Source organism: Mirounga angustirostris, unplaced genomic scaffold, assembly GCF_029215605.1.
Source record: "Mirounga angustirostris isolate CCGP_5_RB_7025 unplaced genomic scaffold, mMirAng1.0.hap1 SCAF_12, whole genome shotgun sequence".
NCBI lineage: Eukaryota > Metazoa > Chordata > Mammalia > Carnivora > Phocidae > Mirounga > Mirounga angustirostris.
This window is the reverse complement of record NW_026991720.1, coordinates 68271500-68292015: the sequence shown is the minus strand read 5'-3', so window position 1 is coordinate 68292015 and position 20516 is coordinate 68271500. Positions and strand designations below refer to the sequence as shown.

Below are 20516 nucleotides of genomic sequence, written 5' to 3'. Positions count from 1 at the left end.
AGAAGTGAAAAATTGGTTCTCACCCACTCCAATTAGACAGTCCTTTTTTGCTCACTTTTAATTTCACAAATCAATTAGAATCTAATTATCACTCTGCAAACTTACAGTGTTAATACATCTCACCTTCAATGGAGTTAAAGTCCAATTAGCGTGCTTTTCATACACATGAATCTTATGAGCCAGCAATTCAGATATATAGACATACCTTCAAAGAAGAAAGAGCTACATCAAAGCACTTGAAGTAATACGGCTCAGAAGGTTACGGTGAAGTTTGTAAGAACCCTTCCTAGGAAAGAACTTCGCTTAGAGACTGGAAAATGCAACCCCTCTCAAAGCACACCAAATTCTGAAAAAAAAAAACTCAGTCAGTTTACAATGTGCAAAGGCGTTTTCATTTCTGAAAAGTTGTTCCTAAAGGTAGGAACCTAGTTGTCCCTGATTAGAAGGGAAGAAACGTAGCCCTAGTACCAGCTCTTAATATCTGGGAGTAAAATGTATGACATTACTTCTCTTCACTTGTCAATATAGTGACAGTCCCCAGGTTCTGCATGTCAGAGGATAGCGAGTTCTCTCGGGCAGCCTTCAGGAGAACCCTTTGACAACCAGGCCCTTGTTTTAGGCCAGAGAAAGTATGGGAGAAGACAAGATGCTTGGCCTCGATCTGAGAGAAGTCTTCCTCCCCTCTCACCCTGAGCCTGGTCCTGACCCTGTGCATTTCGTATTTTGCACGCAGTGCAACGCCCCACTCATCGTAAAGACATGTGGTCAGTGCAGCCCAGAACAAAGAGAGAAATAACGACATATTATCTGCTACTTTGGAAGACCAGGAGATGCTATAAATACTTGAAAGCCGTCCACATGGTTTCCTCTAGTTGTTACTAACTTCTGAAATCCGTGATGATAGAAGATGAGGAAGGTTATATATGACTGGATACATGGCTTTTGTGGATAGACTAATGTTACCCAAAGTGTGGTCCCACAGCCAGTGTTGCTCTGGGAATTGTTTGTTTCGGGGGTATCATCAAGTAATAACGTAAATCAACTACATCTTGAAGCGTACTGCTTAGTTAAGCGGACTTTCCCCCACAGTAACACTTTCTTGACGGAGAAAGCAGTGTCTTGATTTACATTTTGGTGCAAGCTCTTTATCTTGTCACAAACCAGCACTACTGAGATCTGTAACTACATGCTGTTAATCTTATTACGACCTCAAAATTCTTCCCTCAAAGCAAAGCTATTGAGTAATATTAAATGTTTATCACAGTTCCCCTTCTTGATATATTCATCCCTACCCCCCAATTTAAAAGAATATGCCTACACAAAATAGAACATTTTGATTTGATACATTTTATCCCCTGAGAAATTAAGATATTTTAACATTCTTCCTAATTTCCTCTTACCAAGATAACATGTTAGAGCATGTCATGTTGTTTAGAAAATGAGTTATGTTCTAATGGTGTCTAGTAAGAATCTGGGGAAATGCATGACACTGTAAAGAGTTCACATACTTGCCGTCAGGTGAGATGTTGATTCCATTAGCAAAATCAAATCCGTCTGTCATCACTTGAACTTCATTTGGACTATAGTAAACAACGTAAGACCACGCTAAACCCAAATAGAGCTCCCAGGATCTCAGGTAGGGGTCAACAAAATAGTGATCATTTGTGGCATAAGAGTGCTCAGGTCCCACAGCAACAATATCATTGAAACTGCAAATTCAAACACACATATAGGATATATACAAGGGAAGGTCTTGTACGTTACAGCATTAGGCATTGATTAGCATTCATTAATGGCTGTTCCTAAAATCAAGATGCAGATGAAGCTTTCACTCTAGCCGTTAGGGCACAGAATTCATATGAATTCATATTCAATGCCACCTGTAGGATCCTCAAAGACAGTAATTACTCTTAAGAAACCCTAAAAGGTTACTATAACAATGTAACATAAAAATCCTATTAATTGTATCTGAAAAATAGTGCTATGGTGTGTGTGCGTGTGTGTGTGTGTGTTTTTAGATATACTATATTCAGTAGACATTAAATTAGGCCAGGAATCATTATCAGGGCAAAATGCATTTATGTTCATACAGAAGTCACTCTCACATTGAACAGTCTGGGATATCATCGGGCAGAGGGAGGAAAAAACACTGGCCATCTTGAGACTTGCATTTTAGTTAAAGCTCTGTCACGATTAGCTGTGCCATTTAGGTAAAATTAATCATTTTGCAATGCAGGGCCTCAGTTTCCCTATCTGTAAAAGGAGGACGAGATGGACTGCTCTATATTTTAGCCTTAGAAGGTCACTTCCGGCCTTAAAGTTTCATGATTCTAAACTGAGGAAAATGTCCACGAGCAAGAATGCTCAGGAAAGGGATGCTACGGCTTATTTTCTTTCTGATTTTGATTCTCTCTCTGTTACTGAAAATCTAAGATATATGAGTCTATTTTTCTGCTTTAATAGGTACAACAGTGAACACATAAGTGAGTCATTCTCTGCTGATTGAGGTGACAGAAGTTCCCCAGGGCCATTATCTGGGAGAGAATTATCTCCGCTCCGTTGCTGAGGGCGTGATGGCCAGCCCATCAGCTCTGACGCAGCTCTGGGCTCCTGGGCCAGTTAGATAAGCACACAGAGTCTCAGTTTTCTCATCTGTAAAGAGAGGTTAAACAATTTTCCCAAAATCCTACAGCTCATTAGTATAAGACTAAGGGTCAGAATCTTAATTTGTAGAGTCTCAGTGGAAATCACAGTCAGACAATGCTTGTTGGGTGCTTTGTAGGAAGCCGGCCACTCGCTGAACCCTCCGTCAGTGGTGATCACTACCGCGACATGAGAAAAAAGGTCCAGGAATTTAGGATTAGTGTGTACAGGCTCAGGCATAAACCTCTTCTCTCTCTCTCTTCTTCCCCCTCTCTTTTTTCCAAAGTGAGTAGTATACTTTACAAATCATTTGCCTGTTTTTCGTAAAAAAAAGTGGAGAGGAATATTTCAGAGTAATAGCTTTGAAATCTGATAGACCCCATTTGCATGCTGACATTGCTTGCTATTGTCTATGGGACCAAGCATGCCACTAAAATCTATACCTCAGTTTCCTCTCTGGACTTTGTGAGGTTAGGGTAAATAAAATGAAAGAATGAATATGAAGACCTTGGCACCATGCCTGGCTGTAAGAGATGATCGATCATGACTGCTGTGTTATCATTAATAACATACTTCAATTGTGATAGATTAGTAATAGGAATATTAATGCTATAAACAACAACATAAATAGCCATTAAATACAAAGCAGAAAATAGACATGGCTAGTCCTTCAGTTGAGAGAGCAGAATTTTAGTTAATTGTGGCACTATTTTTTTTTTTCAGTTTGCTTCTATATTGCCAAAGACATGTATTTTTGCACTTGGCCCAGAAAAAAATACCCTAACCCTGGGAATCTGGACAAATATGAGGCTTCGAGACTAACTGTGAAACCAGTAAAGTAAACTTTCACTATTTCAGAGTGGCTCAGAGCCGCCGCTTCAGCCTCGAGATACAGGGTTAAAATTCCAGCTATGCCATTTTACTGATGGTATTATCTGGAGCAAGTTAAATACTCCAAAATGGCATAATAATAACACCTAATTAAGAAGGTATTTGTAAAAAGATAATAAAGTAATCAGTTTAAATTGGTTATTGTAGCACCTAACTTACAGTTAAAGCTCATTGTTACTATCACAATTATTACAATCACAATTATTATGCACAATTATTGCAATTATTATTACAGTTATTACAATTATTATTAGCCCAGCTTCTCTATTCTATATACTTTTCCCTAAAGTATCTTGGTATGTGGCACATTCTCCAGACGTTCAGTAATCTCATTCTCTTTCCAAATTACATCTGTTGAATGAATGTATAAATAACCTGTTCCACCAAAAGCTGTTCTCTGAATCTGTACTCATCCTAGGGATGCAGAAGAAGACTTGGGCCATATAGTTCCTATGCAGCTACTAATTAGTTGATTGACCTTCATCCAGTAACTCAGTTTCTCTCCAATCTCAGTTTCCTCATCTTCAAAACCACCAGATAAAAAAAGAGAGGAGGGGATCCTGGGAACACTGCCTGCGTGCCAGGCACTCTGCTAGGTCCCTGCATGTAAATAACACACAGTTTAAAAGAAATCTAGATTTACCAATACTGAGGTAATCCAATGCTGTCTGTTAATCATTCAAATAAAGTCTGGGACTCTAGACAATCTTAATGATTAGAGGATAAAGATTGTTTGGGAAGACTTTGTCAGACTTTTGTCCCAAATCCCTCACTAGCCTCACAAACCAAGTCCTAAGGCAAGTGAGGAAGTTGATTTTATGTTGGGTTGACGGGGATCAGGGATCCCTGGGTGTTTTCTTTTTCCTTGTGTTATATTGTCAAGAAGCCTAAGATTGGAACTGAGTGTTAACCACAGATATGCTACTCCCTAAATTATGCACCCAAACATCAGTAGGGGTAGGATGGGGAGCTTTAGAGGCACCGGATCTCAGATCTCCCTTGGGTATATGTTTCTAATTCATAGAAACATCTAAGATTCTATTTTTTAATACAAAAAGAAATAAATGAATAAATAAGCAAGCTCATGATGTGGAATTTTTCTGTGAAACTGGTGTGGGTTTGAAATACAAAGTCTGGTTTTGGAGAAGAACAGAGTTATGTCTTAATAACAGCTTGAATGGACATTCTGAGGCTAAGAGCCATAAGTCAGCATCCAGGGAGCCTGGGAAATGAGAGAGGAAGAGAATGGGTCTTCTCTCAGGAGTTTGAATCTTCAAAAATATCTGCAGAAGACCATTTGGAGGAGTTTGTGATGATTAGAAAGGAGAATTGACCAGCCATTATCCCCCCTCCCACTCTGGCTGGAAGGAGAAACCAAAGGTGGATTAACCATCCACTGGTGTTAAAGGAAAATAGAAATATGATATATCTCAGTACTTAGGCAGAAGTTTGTGTCTGATGGTTTTCAGATGCAAAAGTGATTTTTCTTCTTCTTCAAATTTAAACAACTCAACTGTGGACTTAAAATTTGAATGGTTCACCACCAGCAGGTACACGGTATTATCTGAGAAGAGATTAAAAACAAAAATCGAAACATTAACTGAGCTCTCAGCTGTCAGCCCTGTCTCCAAAAAGCAATTTCAACCCACCTCCAACTAGTACTTAGGGTGTCAGGCAGATGGAATATTTTCATCTCCTTGTAGAGAGAAGCACTTGTGATTGCTCCAAAGGAAAAAAAAAATGGCTAAAGGAAGAACTAGTGACAGTCTCTAAACACCTCCAAACTCCACAGGAGGGAAAAATCCTCAACTTAAGAATGAGCAACGCTTGACACTAAAACTCCAAAGAGCTTGTTAAGCTTTCTATTGCAAATGGTCTCAGCAAGATGCAGAGTTGAGATAAAAGAGATAAAAGATGTGGAGAACACCGACATGAGAAGGTGTGCTTGGGTATAATTCACACAGTGTAAGATGATAAATTCCATAAAAAGAACACCTGAGAGATTCTATCAAAGGGAAGCAGCTTCCATGAGTCAGTCCAGCTTTAAGACATAAAAGAGACCAATTCAAGTGGTCAAGAAGGTGTGATTAGAGTTGGCAAGTGAAGTTAGATTATTACAGTCTTTGCCTTAAGAAGCAGTAAGTCTTTGGGATCTTTGATGTGACCAAATTGGTGTTTAAAGAAAAACAATGCAAAGTTTAGTGGGTTGAAATGAAGAGATTTAAACAGAGAAGCCAACCAGGAGGCTCCTGGTGGTTAGGACGTTGAACAAACAAGTGTTTATTTTCATTGGTATTAAGTACTACATAGGGAAAATAAAACCAGATAAAAGAAAGAAGAGTAATGAGATGTTTTCTTCATGACAGTCAGGGAAGTTCTGATGAAGTGATGTTAAAGCAGAGACCTAAATGATATAGGAGACCAAACCATGTGAGTATCTGGAGAAAGAGCATTCCCAGTTGAGGGAAGAGAGTGTGCAAAGGGCCTGCGACAGGAACTTCCTTGACACATCTCTTAATAGTGAGGTTGTGGATGGAGTAGAGTGAGTGAAAGCAAGAGTGGGAAGCCTGCAGCCATAAAGGTAGGTAGCCAAGGCCAGTCTTGTTAGGGCTCATGGTAAGGACCCAGGGCTTACTCACTGGGGCTTTGGAGCCAAGGAGTAACCTGAGCTTACAGTACAGCAGTAATTCAGGTATGGGGGGAGAAGGGACCGGGCCAGAAGGATGGCATTAACAAGAAGTGGCAAGAAAGGATATGAGGACATTTGACAGGAAGTATCAAAAGTCCCTGATGATGGCTGAGAAATGAGGAAGTCAAAAATCAAACATGAGTGAGCACTGAAACCCAGATTCATGTTTTGTGCAGCAGATTCTACTTCTAGGCATTTATCCTAAGGAAATACTCACAGAAGATATATATATATACAGGAATGTTTATTTTAGCATTGTTCACAATGAACGTAAAGGCAGAAACAGACTGAATATCCATCAACAGAAGAACTATATTACTGCACTCCCATGCATCTGGATCCTAAACAGGCATTGTAAAGGAGCTCTAAATGCACTGTCATAGAAAGGAGTCCATAATGTAATATTAAATGCAAAAGCACTTTATAGAAGGGTTTGGGTAATATGACTCCCCTTTATTCTTAAAAGTGTACACATACCCAACAGTATATTTCTTTGCACTTGATGTTTTAAAAATAAACTACGATGTTGATAAATGGGTGGAGAGGTCACTGAAAGGGGCTATATATGTATATATAAAAGAAGAGATGTCATACGGGGTAAAAGGTAAAGAAGGAAGGATAAAAGGATGGAAAATCAGTTTTCAACATGTTGAGTTTAAAGCAGCTATAAGAGAGGAACTCAAATAGAATAATCTGGTAAGCTTGAAGGAATGGAACTGAAGAGCTGATTAAAAATAAAGAATACCCCATTAATGGAATTCTCCCAGAAAGCAGGCATAGTTAATGGGTGTGACTTGGTTGAACTTTTTGAACTAGAGCGAATAAAGAGGAGGCAAAAAAATCAGTCTTTTGGGGAATGTTCAGAGAATTTGAAATGAGTGACAAAACAATGAACAGGGGGAAAAACCTGCAGTAGGATCAGAACTAAGCTAAATAAGTATATTGGAATATCGGGGAGGAGAAATTTACTTGAAGGAGACAGTGGTCAACAGCATAAATGAGGTGGAGGAAGGAAGAAAGGAAAGAAGGCCAGAAAGAAGGGAGGGAGGGAGGGAGCAATTGAGTTAAATGAATTCTTTATATATTTTGGATATTAGCCCCTTATCAGATACATGATGTGCAAATATTCCTTTCCATTCAGTAGGTTGGCTTTTCATTTTGTTGATGATTTCCTTTGCTGTACAGAAGCTTTTTAGTTTGATTTAATTCTACTTGTTTGTTTTTGCTTTTGTCGCTTTTGCTTTTGGTGTCAGATTTAAAAGAATCATCGTCAAGATCTACGTCAAAGAACTTACTGCCTATGTTTCTTCTAGGAGTTTTATGGTTTCAGGTCTTCTATTCAAGTCTTTAATCCATTTTGAGAATTCATTTAACTCAATAGCAAAAACAAATAAATAATCTGATTTTAGAATGGGCAGAAGAGGTGGGCCCGGGTGGCTCAGTCTGTTAAGTGTCTGACTCCTGATTTCGGCTCAGGTCATGATCTTGGGGTCCAGGAATCGAGCCCTGTGTCTGGCTCCGTGCTCAGCAAGAGTCTGCTTGAAGGATTTTCTCTCTCCCTCTGCCCCTTACCCCACTCACATTCAATCTCTCTCTCAAATAAATAAATAAATCTTTAAAAAAATAAAAATAAGCAGAAGATCTGAAAAAGATATTTTTCCAAAGAAGACATAGACAGCCAACAAGTACAAGAAAAGATGCTCAACATCATTAATCAGGGAAATGCGAATCAAAACCATAGCGAGATACCATCTCACACCCGTTAGAATGGCTATTATCAAAAAGACCAGAAATAAAAGTGTTAGCAAGGATGTGGAGAAAAAGGAGTCCTCATGCACTGTTGTTGGGAATGCAAACTGGTACAGCCACTGTGGAAAACACTGTGGAGTTTTCTCGAAAAATTAAAAATAGAACTACCATACAACCCAGGAATTCCATTCTGGGTATTGATCTAAAGAAAATGAAAACACTAATTTGAAAACTATATGCTTCCCTATGTTCATTGCAGCATTACTTACAGGAATCAAGACATGGAAACAACCTAAGTGTCCATCGATGGATGAATAAACACACACACACACACACACACACACAGAGGAATATTATTCAGCCATAAAAAAAAAGAACAAAAATCCTGCCATTTGTGACAATATGGATGGACCTTAAGGGCACTATGCTAAGTGAAATAAGTCGGGGGGAGGGAACTAAAGCAAGTGATTTCTTTTATATGTAGAATTAAAACCTAAAAGTGAAATACAAAGCTCATAGATGGTGGTTGCCAGAGGTGGGGAGTGGAGGGCAGGAGAAATAGGGGGTCAAAACGTAAAAGGAAAACAAATGCAGTTGATGTCAAATCCCACAGGGGTTTCTGTGCACAGCCAGGGTTGAAGAGTCATGTAGAGACCCAGCAAAAGGCTGCATCTAGAAAGGAAGAAATGGAAGGATGACATGAGGGATGGGGGCAATATGTTGATAGCTTTGAAATGTGAAGAAGTAGTTTGAAGACAAAACAGAGGCACCAGTGGACAGAAGGGCACGGAAAGTGACAGGGCTGAGAGAAAACTGACCATGGTGACTTTCTGTCAGTGGATCTATAACGTTGCTGATGCCTTCTGTTAGAAAAATCTATCCCTGTAAATTCCCGGATGTGGACAATTATTTGAAATAATGATCAGAGCTAAATATTATTGTTACCGTAATTATAGAGATAATGTGAATGCTGGTATTTTTAAAAATAAGTGCTTTACAAACCTTAAGTATTTTAGCATTCTCAAGCACCAGAGTGGTTATAATATTATATTTCATTAACATATGGGATACGTTTAACAGAAGAGTAACATTAATCATGATTATACTGTAGTTGACTGAGAGGAAATATTCATTCTTTAACATTTTTTAAATTTTGGCTTTGTTTTTAAATTTTGGCTTTGTTGGCTTTGTTTGCACAAATTTTAAGTGCAATTGCACTGTAAGCATTAAATAGCGTTACCTTCATCTGTGAATGTGCTAATCCCATGAGGGTTAAATGAAGACTGATCGAAGTTACTTCCAGTGACCCTGAGTTCTAACACTTTTGGATCTTCTTCATTCAGGTCCATCAGAAGAATTTTGCCAGGCTTATCAGGTGCAAAGCTCTTTATTCCAGGATATTTTAATCCCTTACGAAACATGAAGAAGAAAAAAATAGGCACATTACAAATACTTCAAAAGCTGATCGAGGCGGTAGATAGCACATGGGGTCATACTGTCTACTTCGCGTCACAGGGCCACATGGGAAGCCTCTTGGTTGGCTTGTGCGATAGGCCCATGGGGGTTCTGGAAGCCACGTGTTCCACCAGTCCACCCCACACAACACACTGGCTCGGACCCTTCCATCACCAGCAGCAAAGCCATATGTGTCCCATACCACAGCTCCCAACTCATGAGAAAGATCAAAAATGGAAAAGTAGACCAACTGGGCAATTGCTAATGGGCTTCAATCATATAAGCAAAGAATATGGAGAGAACATTGGTTATGGTTTTTAAAATGTCTCCTGGCAGGTTCCTTGGAAGCATCTCAGGGACAGAGTTTTAGGGGAAGTCTAGTGAGCCCAGAGACAACTTCTTTCTTAGCCTTCAATTAGAACAACACAGCTGTTTTTTGTTTTAGATGCCGGGGTCCCATATAAGATTTTGCTTGGAATATGTTATTCTGTTGCTTTAGAAAAGGGGTTTGTAAGACACTGCTGGAGAAGATGACTAGTCTTCCATCTTCACAGGAGAAAACTGGACTAAATAAATTACAACAGCCAGCAAAGGGTGTTGACTTCTTTTGTTTTTGAGCTATGTCACCACCACCGTGGTTTGTATGCAGAAGAGGTTCAACAAACATGGTGGCTTCACTCTTCAAAGTGTGGAAATTGTGGAATGGCCTATCAATAATTTTAGATTAAAGGGCTTATTTTGAAAAGTGTGAAAGAAAAAGGTAAAATCTAAATGACATGTGGAGGGATATATAGAAACATACACCCAATTCAGTAAATATTTGACTATACCACTTAAGTGCCTCAAGGGATAGACCATCGATGGAAAGCCATTCCTGAACTCATTGGACTCAGAAATTGCTACAATGGAAGATAAGGTAATATTCGAGTTCAGCGTACACACAGGAGTACAAATATGCCTAGAAGGCATACAGCCATAATTTTAACACCGGTGTAAAATGTATATACTGTTGGTTTTTTGAACCATATGACTGCTTATTTTATTTGAAGGTGGGCATTGGTAAATAGCAAGCTTAAACAAAAGACTTAAGCTGCTGGATCTAGAACATGGTGTAGAGCACTGTAAAGAAAGAAACCACTTACAGAGCTAATGAAAGCCAGTCCATTAGGGAGTATCTTCAAGTCTTCAGAGCCAGTTTCTGCCAGAAAAGAGAACAGTCAGTACAGAGTGTTGTAGACGATTGCAGGGCGCTGGTGATCCTTTTCTTTATCGCTCTTCACTGGAAAATGGGGCTACATATTTAGCTCTTATTTGATAGATTCAGAATAATTAACTCTTTCATTTACTTCTTCAAATTGACTAATAGGATTCTATAAAAATTAGAAGACACTGATATAATTAAGTGTAATTAAAATTTACACTTAATATGTATTTTTTAAATTAATGGACTAGAACTTTTTCCTCGGACTCTGAAATCTACATAAAGTTCATGGAAATTCACAAAATTTATAAAAGGTACAATTATTTGAAAACAGCTCGCTGTTTTGTTAAAGACACAGCGTAAACTACCAACATATATTAATACTTAATTCCAAATCCAGTAAATTCTTTTGAGAACCATATTGGAAATATAGGCAGATTCCAAATGCTTCAGTTAAAATGGGGATACATTTCATATGCAAAATACGCATCCACTATTAATTATAAGCATCAGTAAAATATCGCCAAGCTAATTATACTTTCCATGTACATTTTTAAAATCTCTATCATCCTAGAGACAAATGAGATTTTTGATTTTGTATTGATACTCTTAGTGGAGATGTTTGTTTTTCAAATATCCAGTGATATCTAATATCAATATCATATTTGTTTTCTAGAGAAAGATTGCACTGTAAGATATCTGGCCAACCTTTTTGATGCTGACTGAATAAGTCATATGGTATAGCCTTTCCTTCCTTAGTCAACCGAGATAAATAATTCTAAACTTAGCACAACAAAACATAACATCCAAAGCATGGATCTCAAACAAGTAGTCCTCAAATAACAAAATTGGTTGGTTGAAACCAGATGGGGACTTGAGTCCTGTGACACTCCCTGTTGGTTGCCTATAAGCTGCTATTCCCCTAGCCTTTTATCTTTGCTGACAGGGCCTGCCTTCCCCAATGGGAGCCCCATAATTACTTTCCCAGCTTCCTTTGCAGCTAGGGCCCCAGCCTGTTGTCTATCTCTGACTAATGAGATCTGAGGGGAAATCTGCTGAGAACTTCTGGGAAAAAATACTCTTCCCCCATATTTAAAAGAGAGATGCATGAGGAGAAGTCTTGTGGTAACTGCCAAGGTGTGTGAGAGCTTTTTAAATTTTGTCCCTTTACTCACTGCTTTTTCTCCTTCCCCTGTGCCTCCCCTGGAATCTCCTCAGGTTGTATTACCATAAAATCAAACATTGTTCCCACTTACTGTTTTTGCTAAACTGACCAAACAAAAACAAACTATGAAAAACCGTCAATACCTTGGCCATATGTTGGTGAAGTCAAAAGTCAAGTACGTTGGTATTTATAATTAACTACTGACTTAATCATTCTCTCCTGGTTCATGGTTCTATTTTTTGAACAAAATTAAACAGGTGTATTAATCAAATCAATAGCAAGATAATACTGCAAGTTCCAATGAGATACTTCCTCCTCTCTACATACTTACCTATTCCTTTAACTAAATTGCAGTTAGGAAGTTCGACTGGTGTTACTTCTCGGAAGGCATGAAGTCGTGTTCTGGGGGAGGAAAAAAAAAGGAATAAAACGCACCTAAAACTATTCAGAAATTGCAATTAAGTTGCAAAAGTTAGCCGCCAATAAAGTTCTCCTCAACTGGACTTTGCCTGAGTTTCAACCCTGGGGTTAGCGGTCCCTGGAGTCTGAGTGATTCTACCAGACAAGGTCAGAATAAGACCTGCGGGGCCTCTGGGTACATTCAGTGTTTATTTAGCCGAGGTGGACTGATCCACAAAGGAAATACATCATGTCCTCTCCAGAGCTCTGCGCACTTTGGCAGGAATAGGAACTACTTCATCAGCTGCGTAAGGAGTCCTATGTGGTAATTTGGGTTAAATAGCAACATGGTTCCAATTTACTCCATTGATGTTTTAGGGCTGCTGACAGATGGGCCTCCTACCCATCTGCCCAGTCTGGCTCCAGAGCCTGGACTGGGCATCTGCTTTGGGGTGTGTCACTTGAACAACACAGGTGTGCTTAAAGGGTTTATAACTTCAGAAAATCATACCCAAGGCCAGCATATAAAAAGACATTTCACACACACACACAAAAGCAACTTATTAAATTTGAGTGCATAAACATCCCAGGGAACATTTGAGCGAAGGACAAAAGAAAAAAGGACAGATGTGGGAAGGACGTACAAGCCGGCTGCCTGAGCAGAGCAAAACTATTGCCGAGGCATTTAAAAGAACGGGCCCACAACATCAGCACGGCCAACAGATGTAAACAATCAACATTTTTTTGAGAACTAATGATACAATATGGTCTTAGCGAGTAGCAACGATTATTGAAGAATGCCCAGAAATCTTATTTGGCTAAAGATAGGCTGAGAAATTCTTCACTTGCCTTACTGATAATTTAGTCTCACAGAGGAAGAGGTTGGGCTAGGGGACACTCTGGATAAAATTCTTAAGATGGTATAAAATGATAGGAATTGGGGGTGCTCCATCTTTCATCCAGAAAAAATTTAACATGTTCCTACTGCCATGGCGCTGGCCATCAATTCCACCTTTGGAGAGGGTCTGACCTAACAGGCTGGGAGTGGGATCTAGCAATTAGCTTTGTTAATCATTGTTAACAGGAGAAACCACAGTTTATCCTGAAGCACAACCAGAGTGGAGAACCACCAGCCCGGGTGCTAGAGCTCCAGAGATGAATGAATAGCTGAAGAAGGCCTGGCCTGTGAACAGAGGGTGGTTCCCTGAATGATGAACTTGGATTTACAAAGGAGACTTCAAGGGAAAGTTGGGATCTGTCCCCATGACCTGAGAAGCTACAAGGTATTTAAAAAATGGGAATCTGACATTATAATTACAAAAGTTCACAATAAAGAAATAAAAGGGAAAAGGACGATGCATTAGGAAAAGGATTTTGCATGGCACACACACACACACATACCCTAAAACAGGTTCACAAAAGAATGCTCATCTGAATACATGTAATACATTCTTAACCTTTCTATTCAATTCTATTTCATTCATTTTAAAATGCTGGCCATAATCTACTAAATTTGATTTATGAACCTCCATTTTGGAAAACATTGGTCTAGGGAAAGCTCAGTGAATATCCGTAAAGTGCCCCAAGGGATTCAAAGGACAGCACAAATGATGTTGAAGTTGCAGGTCCTATAGAAAAGATTCAATGACATGAAATCACTGAGTGGGCCGAGACTTGTGAAAAATACCAAGGATAGCCAAATTAGATTGTCTTAGAGCCAAAGCCACCTGGGAAGAACAGACGCACTGCCTGGTCACAAGACCCATCAAACCTGATGGGATAATAGAAGGCAGAGAAAAGCAGAGCCGATCAGCCCCTATCCTGATTCAGGCTTCTCTCTCATGCCAGACCATCTCTGACCTGGAAAAGGTAGAATAATCACAGTCAAAGGGAGCCCAGGGTAGCTAAGGAGGCATGAAATCAGCACTCATTTGCTTTGAGTTCAAATGTGTGGCCCCAAAACAAGTCATATCTCGACAGAATAATCACCAATACTACAGCTCAGGTACTGTATAAACCCTCATTTAATCCTCCAGCCCCTTCCTGAGGTTTTAGGCAAAGCTCACAGTCGGTCTTCTGCTCAGCACGTGCAGGCAACACTGCCTAAAACCGGAGGAAGCACCAGAAGACAATGGCGCCTGCGTTGCTATAATCCAGCTCATATTTTTCTATCTTAATCTTAATTATCAGGAAATATCTGATCAAGGGCTTGCTTAGGTTCAAATGTTCCAGGTCTAAGGGATAAAATTCAATGTCTGCGGTGTGCCCCTGATTCATAGGCCTCTGAAGTCTGGCCAGAAATCACACAATCCCCGCTGTGAATTATTCTTCGCAAATATGTGCTTGCTTCTCACAAAAGAAAGTGAGGATCTTTAGCTTATGCGTTAAGAAATCCACTCTGGAACTTTCCTTGGGGCCATATTCAGCCTCCTCAGTCTACTTTCTGCCACTATACACTCCTCATTCCTCCATTATTCCTCATTGGGACCAAATGCGTGCCAAGCCCTATGTTAAGGGCTCTCGTGCATACTTCCCCAATTAATTTCCTCGTCATGTTTGAGGCAACAATTAATATTTTACCTGATTGGTAGGTAAGAAAACTGAAGCAAAGAGAAGCTACGTAGGTTGCTTGTTGTTGCTTATTTCAAATGGTAGAGATGGGATTTGACATGAGGTGTCATGATACGGGGCCCTTTTCTTTTCTTTCTTTTTTTTTAAAGATTTTATTTATTTATTTATTTGACAGAGAGAGACACAAGCAGGGGGAGGGGAGAGGGAAAGGTAGGCTTCCCGCGGAGCAGGGAGCCAGATGCGGGGCTCGATCCCAGGACCCTGGGATCATGACCTGAGCCGAAGCAGACGCTTAATGACTGAGCCACCCAGGCGCCCCGGGGCCCTTTTCTACATATCAATTTCACACCTCTTTTTCTTTGTTCCCACTTCTCCCTCTGCCTAGAATGCCCATACCTCCTAACCCCGGGGGGAAAGACTCCTTCTCATGCCTTTTTGTAGCTCCTCCTGGTCTTCTGTGATAGGATTAATAACTCCTTTATCTGCATGAACCTCCTCTTCTACACCTATCATGTCTCTGACCCTATTGTTTTGTAGTTACTGGTTTTTGGTCTTGTGGCTCATAGTAAACCCTGAAATCTGTGAGTGAATACTGCATCCTATTCATCTTTGTGACCCAGCAAGGACCCAGCACCGGCAGAGAGAAGGTCGTCCGTAGATGTCTGCCGAGTTGTTTTGTGGAATTACTAGGCTGGTGCATCAGATGGAGAAAGTGGTGTCAGTTGTATTGATAGAGAAGGCTGGAGAGTTATTTATTCATCCTTAGCCTAGGGTCAGTCACACGAGACATTATCCTAATATATATTCAAATATCACTCATTAGGTGGATCATCCGTAGGTGGATTTTTGCAATAGCATATGGCAAAAAATAAAGCTAACATTTACAGAGTACCTTTCATGTGCCAGATTTTATATTTATCCTACTATGATATGTACTATATCATCCTATAAGTGTTAGGTAGAGAGACAGGCTCAGCATGGTAAAGTGACTTGGAAGTTGCAGAAATGGCACCCAGCCCAGTTCTGCTGGAATCCACCACTGCCCTCTTCCCACTGTGGCGTGGAATGTGGAGCGGGCGTGGGGTGGCAGAAATGCTCACATTAGCTTTGCAGTCTCCTTCTAATGCAGGGAAACAGTGGTCTCACACGTCACAAGCAGCAATTTAGGAATGGGCAAGTTGCCATAGAGATGCAGGGCTGTGACATTCCACACCCCTAGGGCGCTGTTTACAGCCTAGTCCAAGGCATTCCTTGGATTTGCGCATATGTGCTTGCTTCTCACAAAAGAAAGTGAGGATCTTTAGCTTATGCGTTAAGAAATCCACTCTGGAACTTTCCTTGGGGCCATATTCAACCTCCTCAGTCTACTTTCTGCCACTATACACTCCTCATTCCTCCATTATTCCTCATTGGGACCCTACAAGGTCACAACAGCCGACTACAGAGCTGGGCAGGGGAGACTACTGATCCAGGGGAGCTCTCTCGGTTCCTTCCTCGGTGCTGTTATCACCTCGAAAGCATTAGGGAACCCCCTCGAGACACCTTTTAAATCCTTTCACAAGTTCCCACCAGCCCCAGACCTATATAATCTCATGTGAACCTGCCCCACTCCTGTCTACTGGATCTCTGAAGAACACAGGTTGTATCCACTGTGGGGGTTTGGGTTGCTCCTGTTGCAGGTGTCAGGACATATTCTCTTCCCTTCTCTTCCTTGGGCAGATTCATGATCTTCTCTGGGACTCAAGGGCCTTACCTCTAAATGGTAACAAATGTAATTTACCCATCCTTCAGAATCTCTTGATCTGGTTCTAACATGGGTGATATAGGATTTGAATGTCCTTTAAAGAAGTGCATACAAATCCCTTGGGGGAACTTGTTAAATGGTGCTGATTTGGATTCTGTAGTGTGGGGTGAGGCCCGAGATTGTGCAACGAGATTGAGCTCCCAGCCGATGCTCATGCATCTGGTCCACAGCCCCTTTGAGGACTGAGGCTTCAGGGCCTTTCAAACAGGGGGTGCAATTTCCCTTCCTGCTCCTGTCTGGGCTGCTCCCATCCTCCATCTCCCTAACCACCATCCTCTTGGCCCTGCATCGTTCCTATTCCCCAGGTTGTTCTAGATCCCCTTTCCATTCTAAAACCAGAGGTTCATCTCACTCCCACTTTCCTCTTGCCTTCTCAAATGTCTGATTAAAGGTAGAAGTTTTTTTTTTCTTTCATTTTTAAATAAGATTTTTTAAATTTAAATTTTACTTAGTTAACAATTTTGGTTTCTGAAGTAGAATTTAGTGATTCATCACTTACATACAATACCCAGTGCTCATCACAACATGTGCCCTCCTTAATACCCATCACCCATTTAGCCCAACACCCCACCCACCTCCCTCCAGCAACCCTCAGTTTGTTCTCTATCCTTAAGAGTCTCTTTTAGTTTGTTTCCCTCTCTCCTTCCCCCCCATCCCTTCCCATATGTTCATCTGCTTTTTTTTTTTTTCTTAAATTCTACATATGAGTGAAATCATATGGTATTTGTCTTTCTCTGGCTGACTTATTTCACTTAGCATAATACATTCTAACTCCATCCACATTGTTACAAACAGCAAGAGTTCATTCTTTCTGATGGCTGCATAATATTCCATTGCATATATATTCCACATCTTCTTTATCCATTCATCTGTTAATGGACATTTGGGCTCTCTCCATTGTTTTGGCTATTGTTGATAATGCTGCTATAAACATCAGGGGTGCATGTATCCCTTCAAATCTGTATTTTTGTATCCTTTGGGTAAATATGTAATAGTGCAATTGCTGGGTCCTAGAGTAGTTCTATTTTTAACTTTTTGAGGAACCTCCATACTGTCTTCCAGAGTGGCCCCACCAGCTTGCATTCCCACCAACAGTGTAAGTGGGTTCCTCTTTCTCTGCATCCTGGCCAACACCTGTTGTTTCCTGTGCTGTTAATCTTAGCCATACAGGTAGAAGTTTAAGGACTAAGGTTCCATCCCCCCTCACTGGATCCAGGTGCTGAAAATAAAGCAGTAAATTCTGAATTCCAAATGAGACTCCAGGTCTTCCTGCTTCCAGGCAGCCCCACAGCACAGCGTCTCCTGCAGACATGCTATCCACAATGGGAAACCACAGGCAAGGCCAATAAAGGGACTCGCAGGAACTGGTGTTACATTGGGCTATCATCATAGTGTACTTTTGTCCTTTCAGAAAAATCAGAATCAGAGGAGAGGCCCAGAAACGAAGGCCAAGGTCCCCTTGCTGCCCAAGGACAGGTCCCAACTTTTTCATGTTGAAATTTGTCTTGGTGCAAGTCAATGCTATCGAACAGTCCTTTTCAAACTGTATCCCAGAGAGTCTGACAGGGAGATTATAGATGGTACCAAGAGAGGGGAATGGAGGTGTGGGCAAGTAAGTCTGTGAAATGATGACTTAAAGCAAAATCGTTTTGTTTTTGTTTCTGTTTATTTGTAGCTGAAGGATTTTTCAAAGCTTTCAATATGCTAGAGTGCCCGCCAATCTCTAGGAAAAGGCTACAATAGATAACACTTCCCAAATTTATATGTCCAAGGAATGTGCTTTTTGTTTTTGCTTTTTTGTTTTGTTTTTGTGGAGCAAGTCTTGTGGCTCATGGTCTAAGGAACAAATTTGGGGAAATATTAAAGTCGAATCACATAAGCTCAGACCACATGTTGAGAGAGAAACTTTTCAGGGTTGGGGTAGTAAAGCTATGCTTTTACACAAAAACATATACAAAATGCCTACAGTCTCCATTCTTAGAGTAAATTAAGGAAGGTAAACCAGAAAGACAGACCCTCACTCCTTCCTGGCAGATCTGTAATCCTTCGGAAGACATCTTGGTGTGGGGCCTCTGGAAAAGTGGGGACAGAAGAAACCCAGGTACAGATGCAGAATTGAAAGGATAAAGCCCACAAGGGGTGTTAGATATTTATATCTCATTTATTTTCATCCCAGGATAATACCATGACCCACACATATGCTGTGGGGGAATATACATATGTATGTATAATATATGTATATATGTATTAATATGTATAATATATATGTATTAAATAAAATAAATATAATAGAGAGATTCTCCTTTAGCATCAAATAGTACTATGTTTAATGAAAATCCACAAACCGTAATTTTTACATGATTTGAACCCCAAATCACTGTTACTTTTCTCTAATAGTTTGTGATTACAAAAATAATCAACAATTAGAAGAAAAAAACCCAATAGTTTGTAAAAAAAATTATTCTGAAAGAAAGCTTAGGGTCATGAAAGTTTTTTGAAAGGCTAAAATGTTCAATTTGGTTTTTAGTAATGTTTTACTTCAAAGTAAATAACAAGATATTGACTAAACCTTAGGAATTAGGATGGTCTCTAGACTTTGAACCCCTGTAAAGTTACCATGAAACTACTGAAACATTCTTTTTTTTTTTTTTTTAAGATTTTTATTTATTTATTTGACAGAGAGAGAGACAGCGAGAGCAGGAACACAAGCAGGGGGAGTGGGAGAGGGAGAAGCAGGCCTCCTGCCGAGCAGGGAGCCCGATGCGGGACTCAATCCCGGGACTCCAGGATCATGACCCGAGCCGAAGGCAGACGCTTAACGACTGAGCCACCCAGGTACCCATGCTGAAACATTCTTAAAAACTAACCCCCCCCCCCCCCTTACAGTAGCTAAGGGTTTATAAGTACTTTAAGGGAAGCAGAGCACTAACATTTATTCAATAGTTACTATGTTCCAGGCAGGATGAGTGTGTCTTATTGGTTCAGGCTTATTGGAGCCGAGAATGTTAGAGATGTAAAGTGATTTGCCCAAGATCCCATAATGGAAGGGACAGAGCGAGAACCCAGGACATCAGATGCCTGCGCCAGGGTTCTATCCTCCCCCCCACAACTACCCTCCACCACTGCCCAACTGGAGCGAGTAAGAGGTGGGGGCAGGCCCTCACAGAGTGTTTGCTCCCACCTGCTCTGCTCCGCACGTGTTTTGTGTCTCCATGTGGCCTCAAATTGAGAATCCCTAAGTTGGGAAAGATTTATGGCCATTACGGGGCGGCTCCTTCCCTAACTGACCCAGTTATCAGGGGAGATCCCGGGTCTGGTGCTCTATCTTGAAGCGAGAATGAGAGGTGATTCTGTAGCCAAGCACACGGATCCTCATGAGAAATCAATTTGTGTATGCCAACAACTTGGCCATCACACCAGTGTGATGGGTCCCCTTCCTCCATCTCTCAGGCTGTGAACAAGGACATGTTTTCAACCTGCAGGATGTGCATCTAAAACTTACCTGGGGACTTTCAGTTTAAAACTACACCCCACTTTCAGGGGAGCTCCTGGGGTTGGCGGGGTGGCAAGGACAGGGGCTGCAGCCCTCACCACAACCCAACTTACTGATAAGAAGCCCGGTGATCCCTGAAAAGTGCCAGTCCCAGCCCCAAGAGGGTGAGCATCATCAGCTTTGCCATGGTTCGGACAGGAACAGAGGACTGGGCTGATACACAGACTGCGGGAGACTGGCCTGCCTGCAGCCTGAGCCCCGCTGGGGCTGCCCGGGCTCGTCCTGCCCCACCCCTCTCCTCTCCGCAGCACGGAGGGCACTGGCTTGGGATCAGCACCAGAGGCCAGGAACTGCGTGCTCCCTGGAGACCTTGAAGAGAGGAGATAGGGAACAGCTGCCCAGACCCTGCAAGAGGCGGAGAGCATGCTGGTTGGTGGAAATGGAGAGCTGTGGGAA

At 41.0% G+C, this 20516-nt stretch overlaps 1 protein-coding gene across 2 annotated transcripts in view; it reads right to left on the bottom strand.

Annotated features, from left to right (window-relative positions):
- PON1 (paraoxonase 1) overlaps positions 1–20247 on the bottom strand; it is a 31967-nt gene extending 11720 nt beyond the window's left edge. Inside the window, exons 1-7 of one of the 2 annotated variants that reach the window (XM_045865143.3) lie at positions 20174–20247; positions 12125–12195; positions 10570–10625; positions 9213–9381; positions 4972–5098; positions 1509–1709; positions 124–205 (exon numbers count right to left, since the gene is read on the bottom strand). In XM_045865143.3, coding sequence (XP_045721099.2) covers positions 124–205; positions 1509–1709; positions 4972–5098; positions 9213–9381; positions 10570–10625; positions 12125–12195; positions 20174–20247 — 780 coding nt within the window. Of the gene's footprint in view, positions 1–123; positions 463–1508; positions 1710–4971; positions 5099–9212; positions 9382–10569; positions 10626–12124; positions 12196–20173 lie in introns of those variants that run through there. The other variant, XR_008505304.1, reaches the window with a different exon arrangement.
- Between the last annotated feature and the right edge of the window lie 269 nt (positions 20248–20516).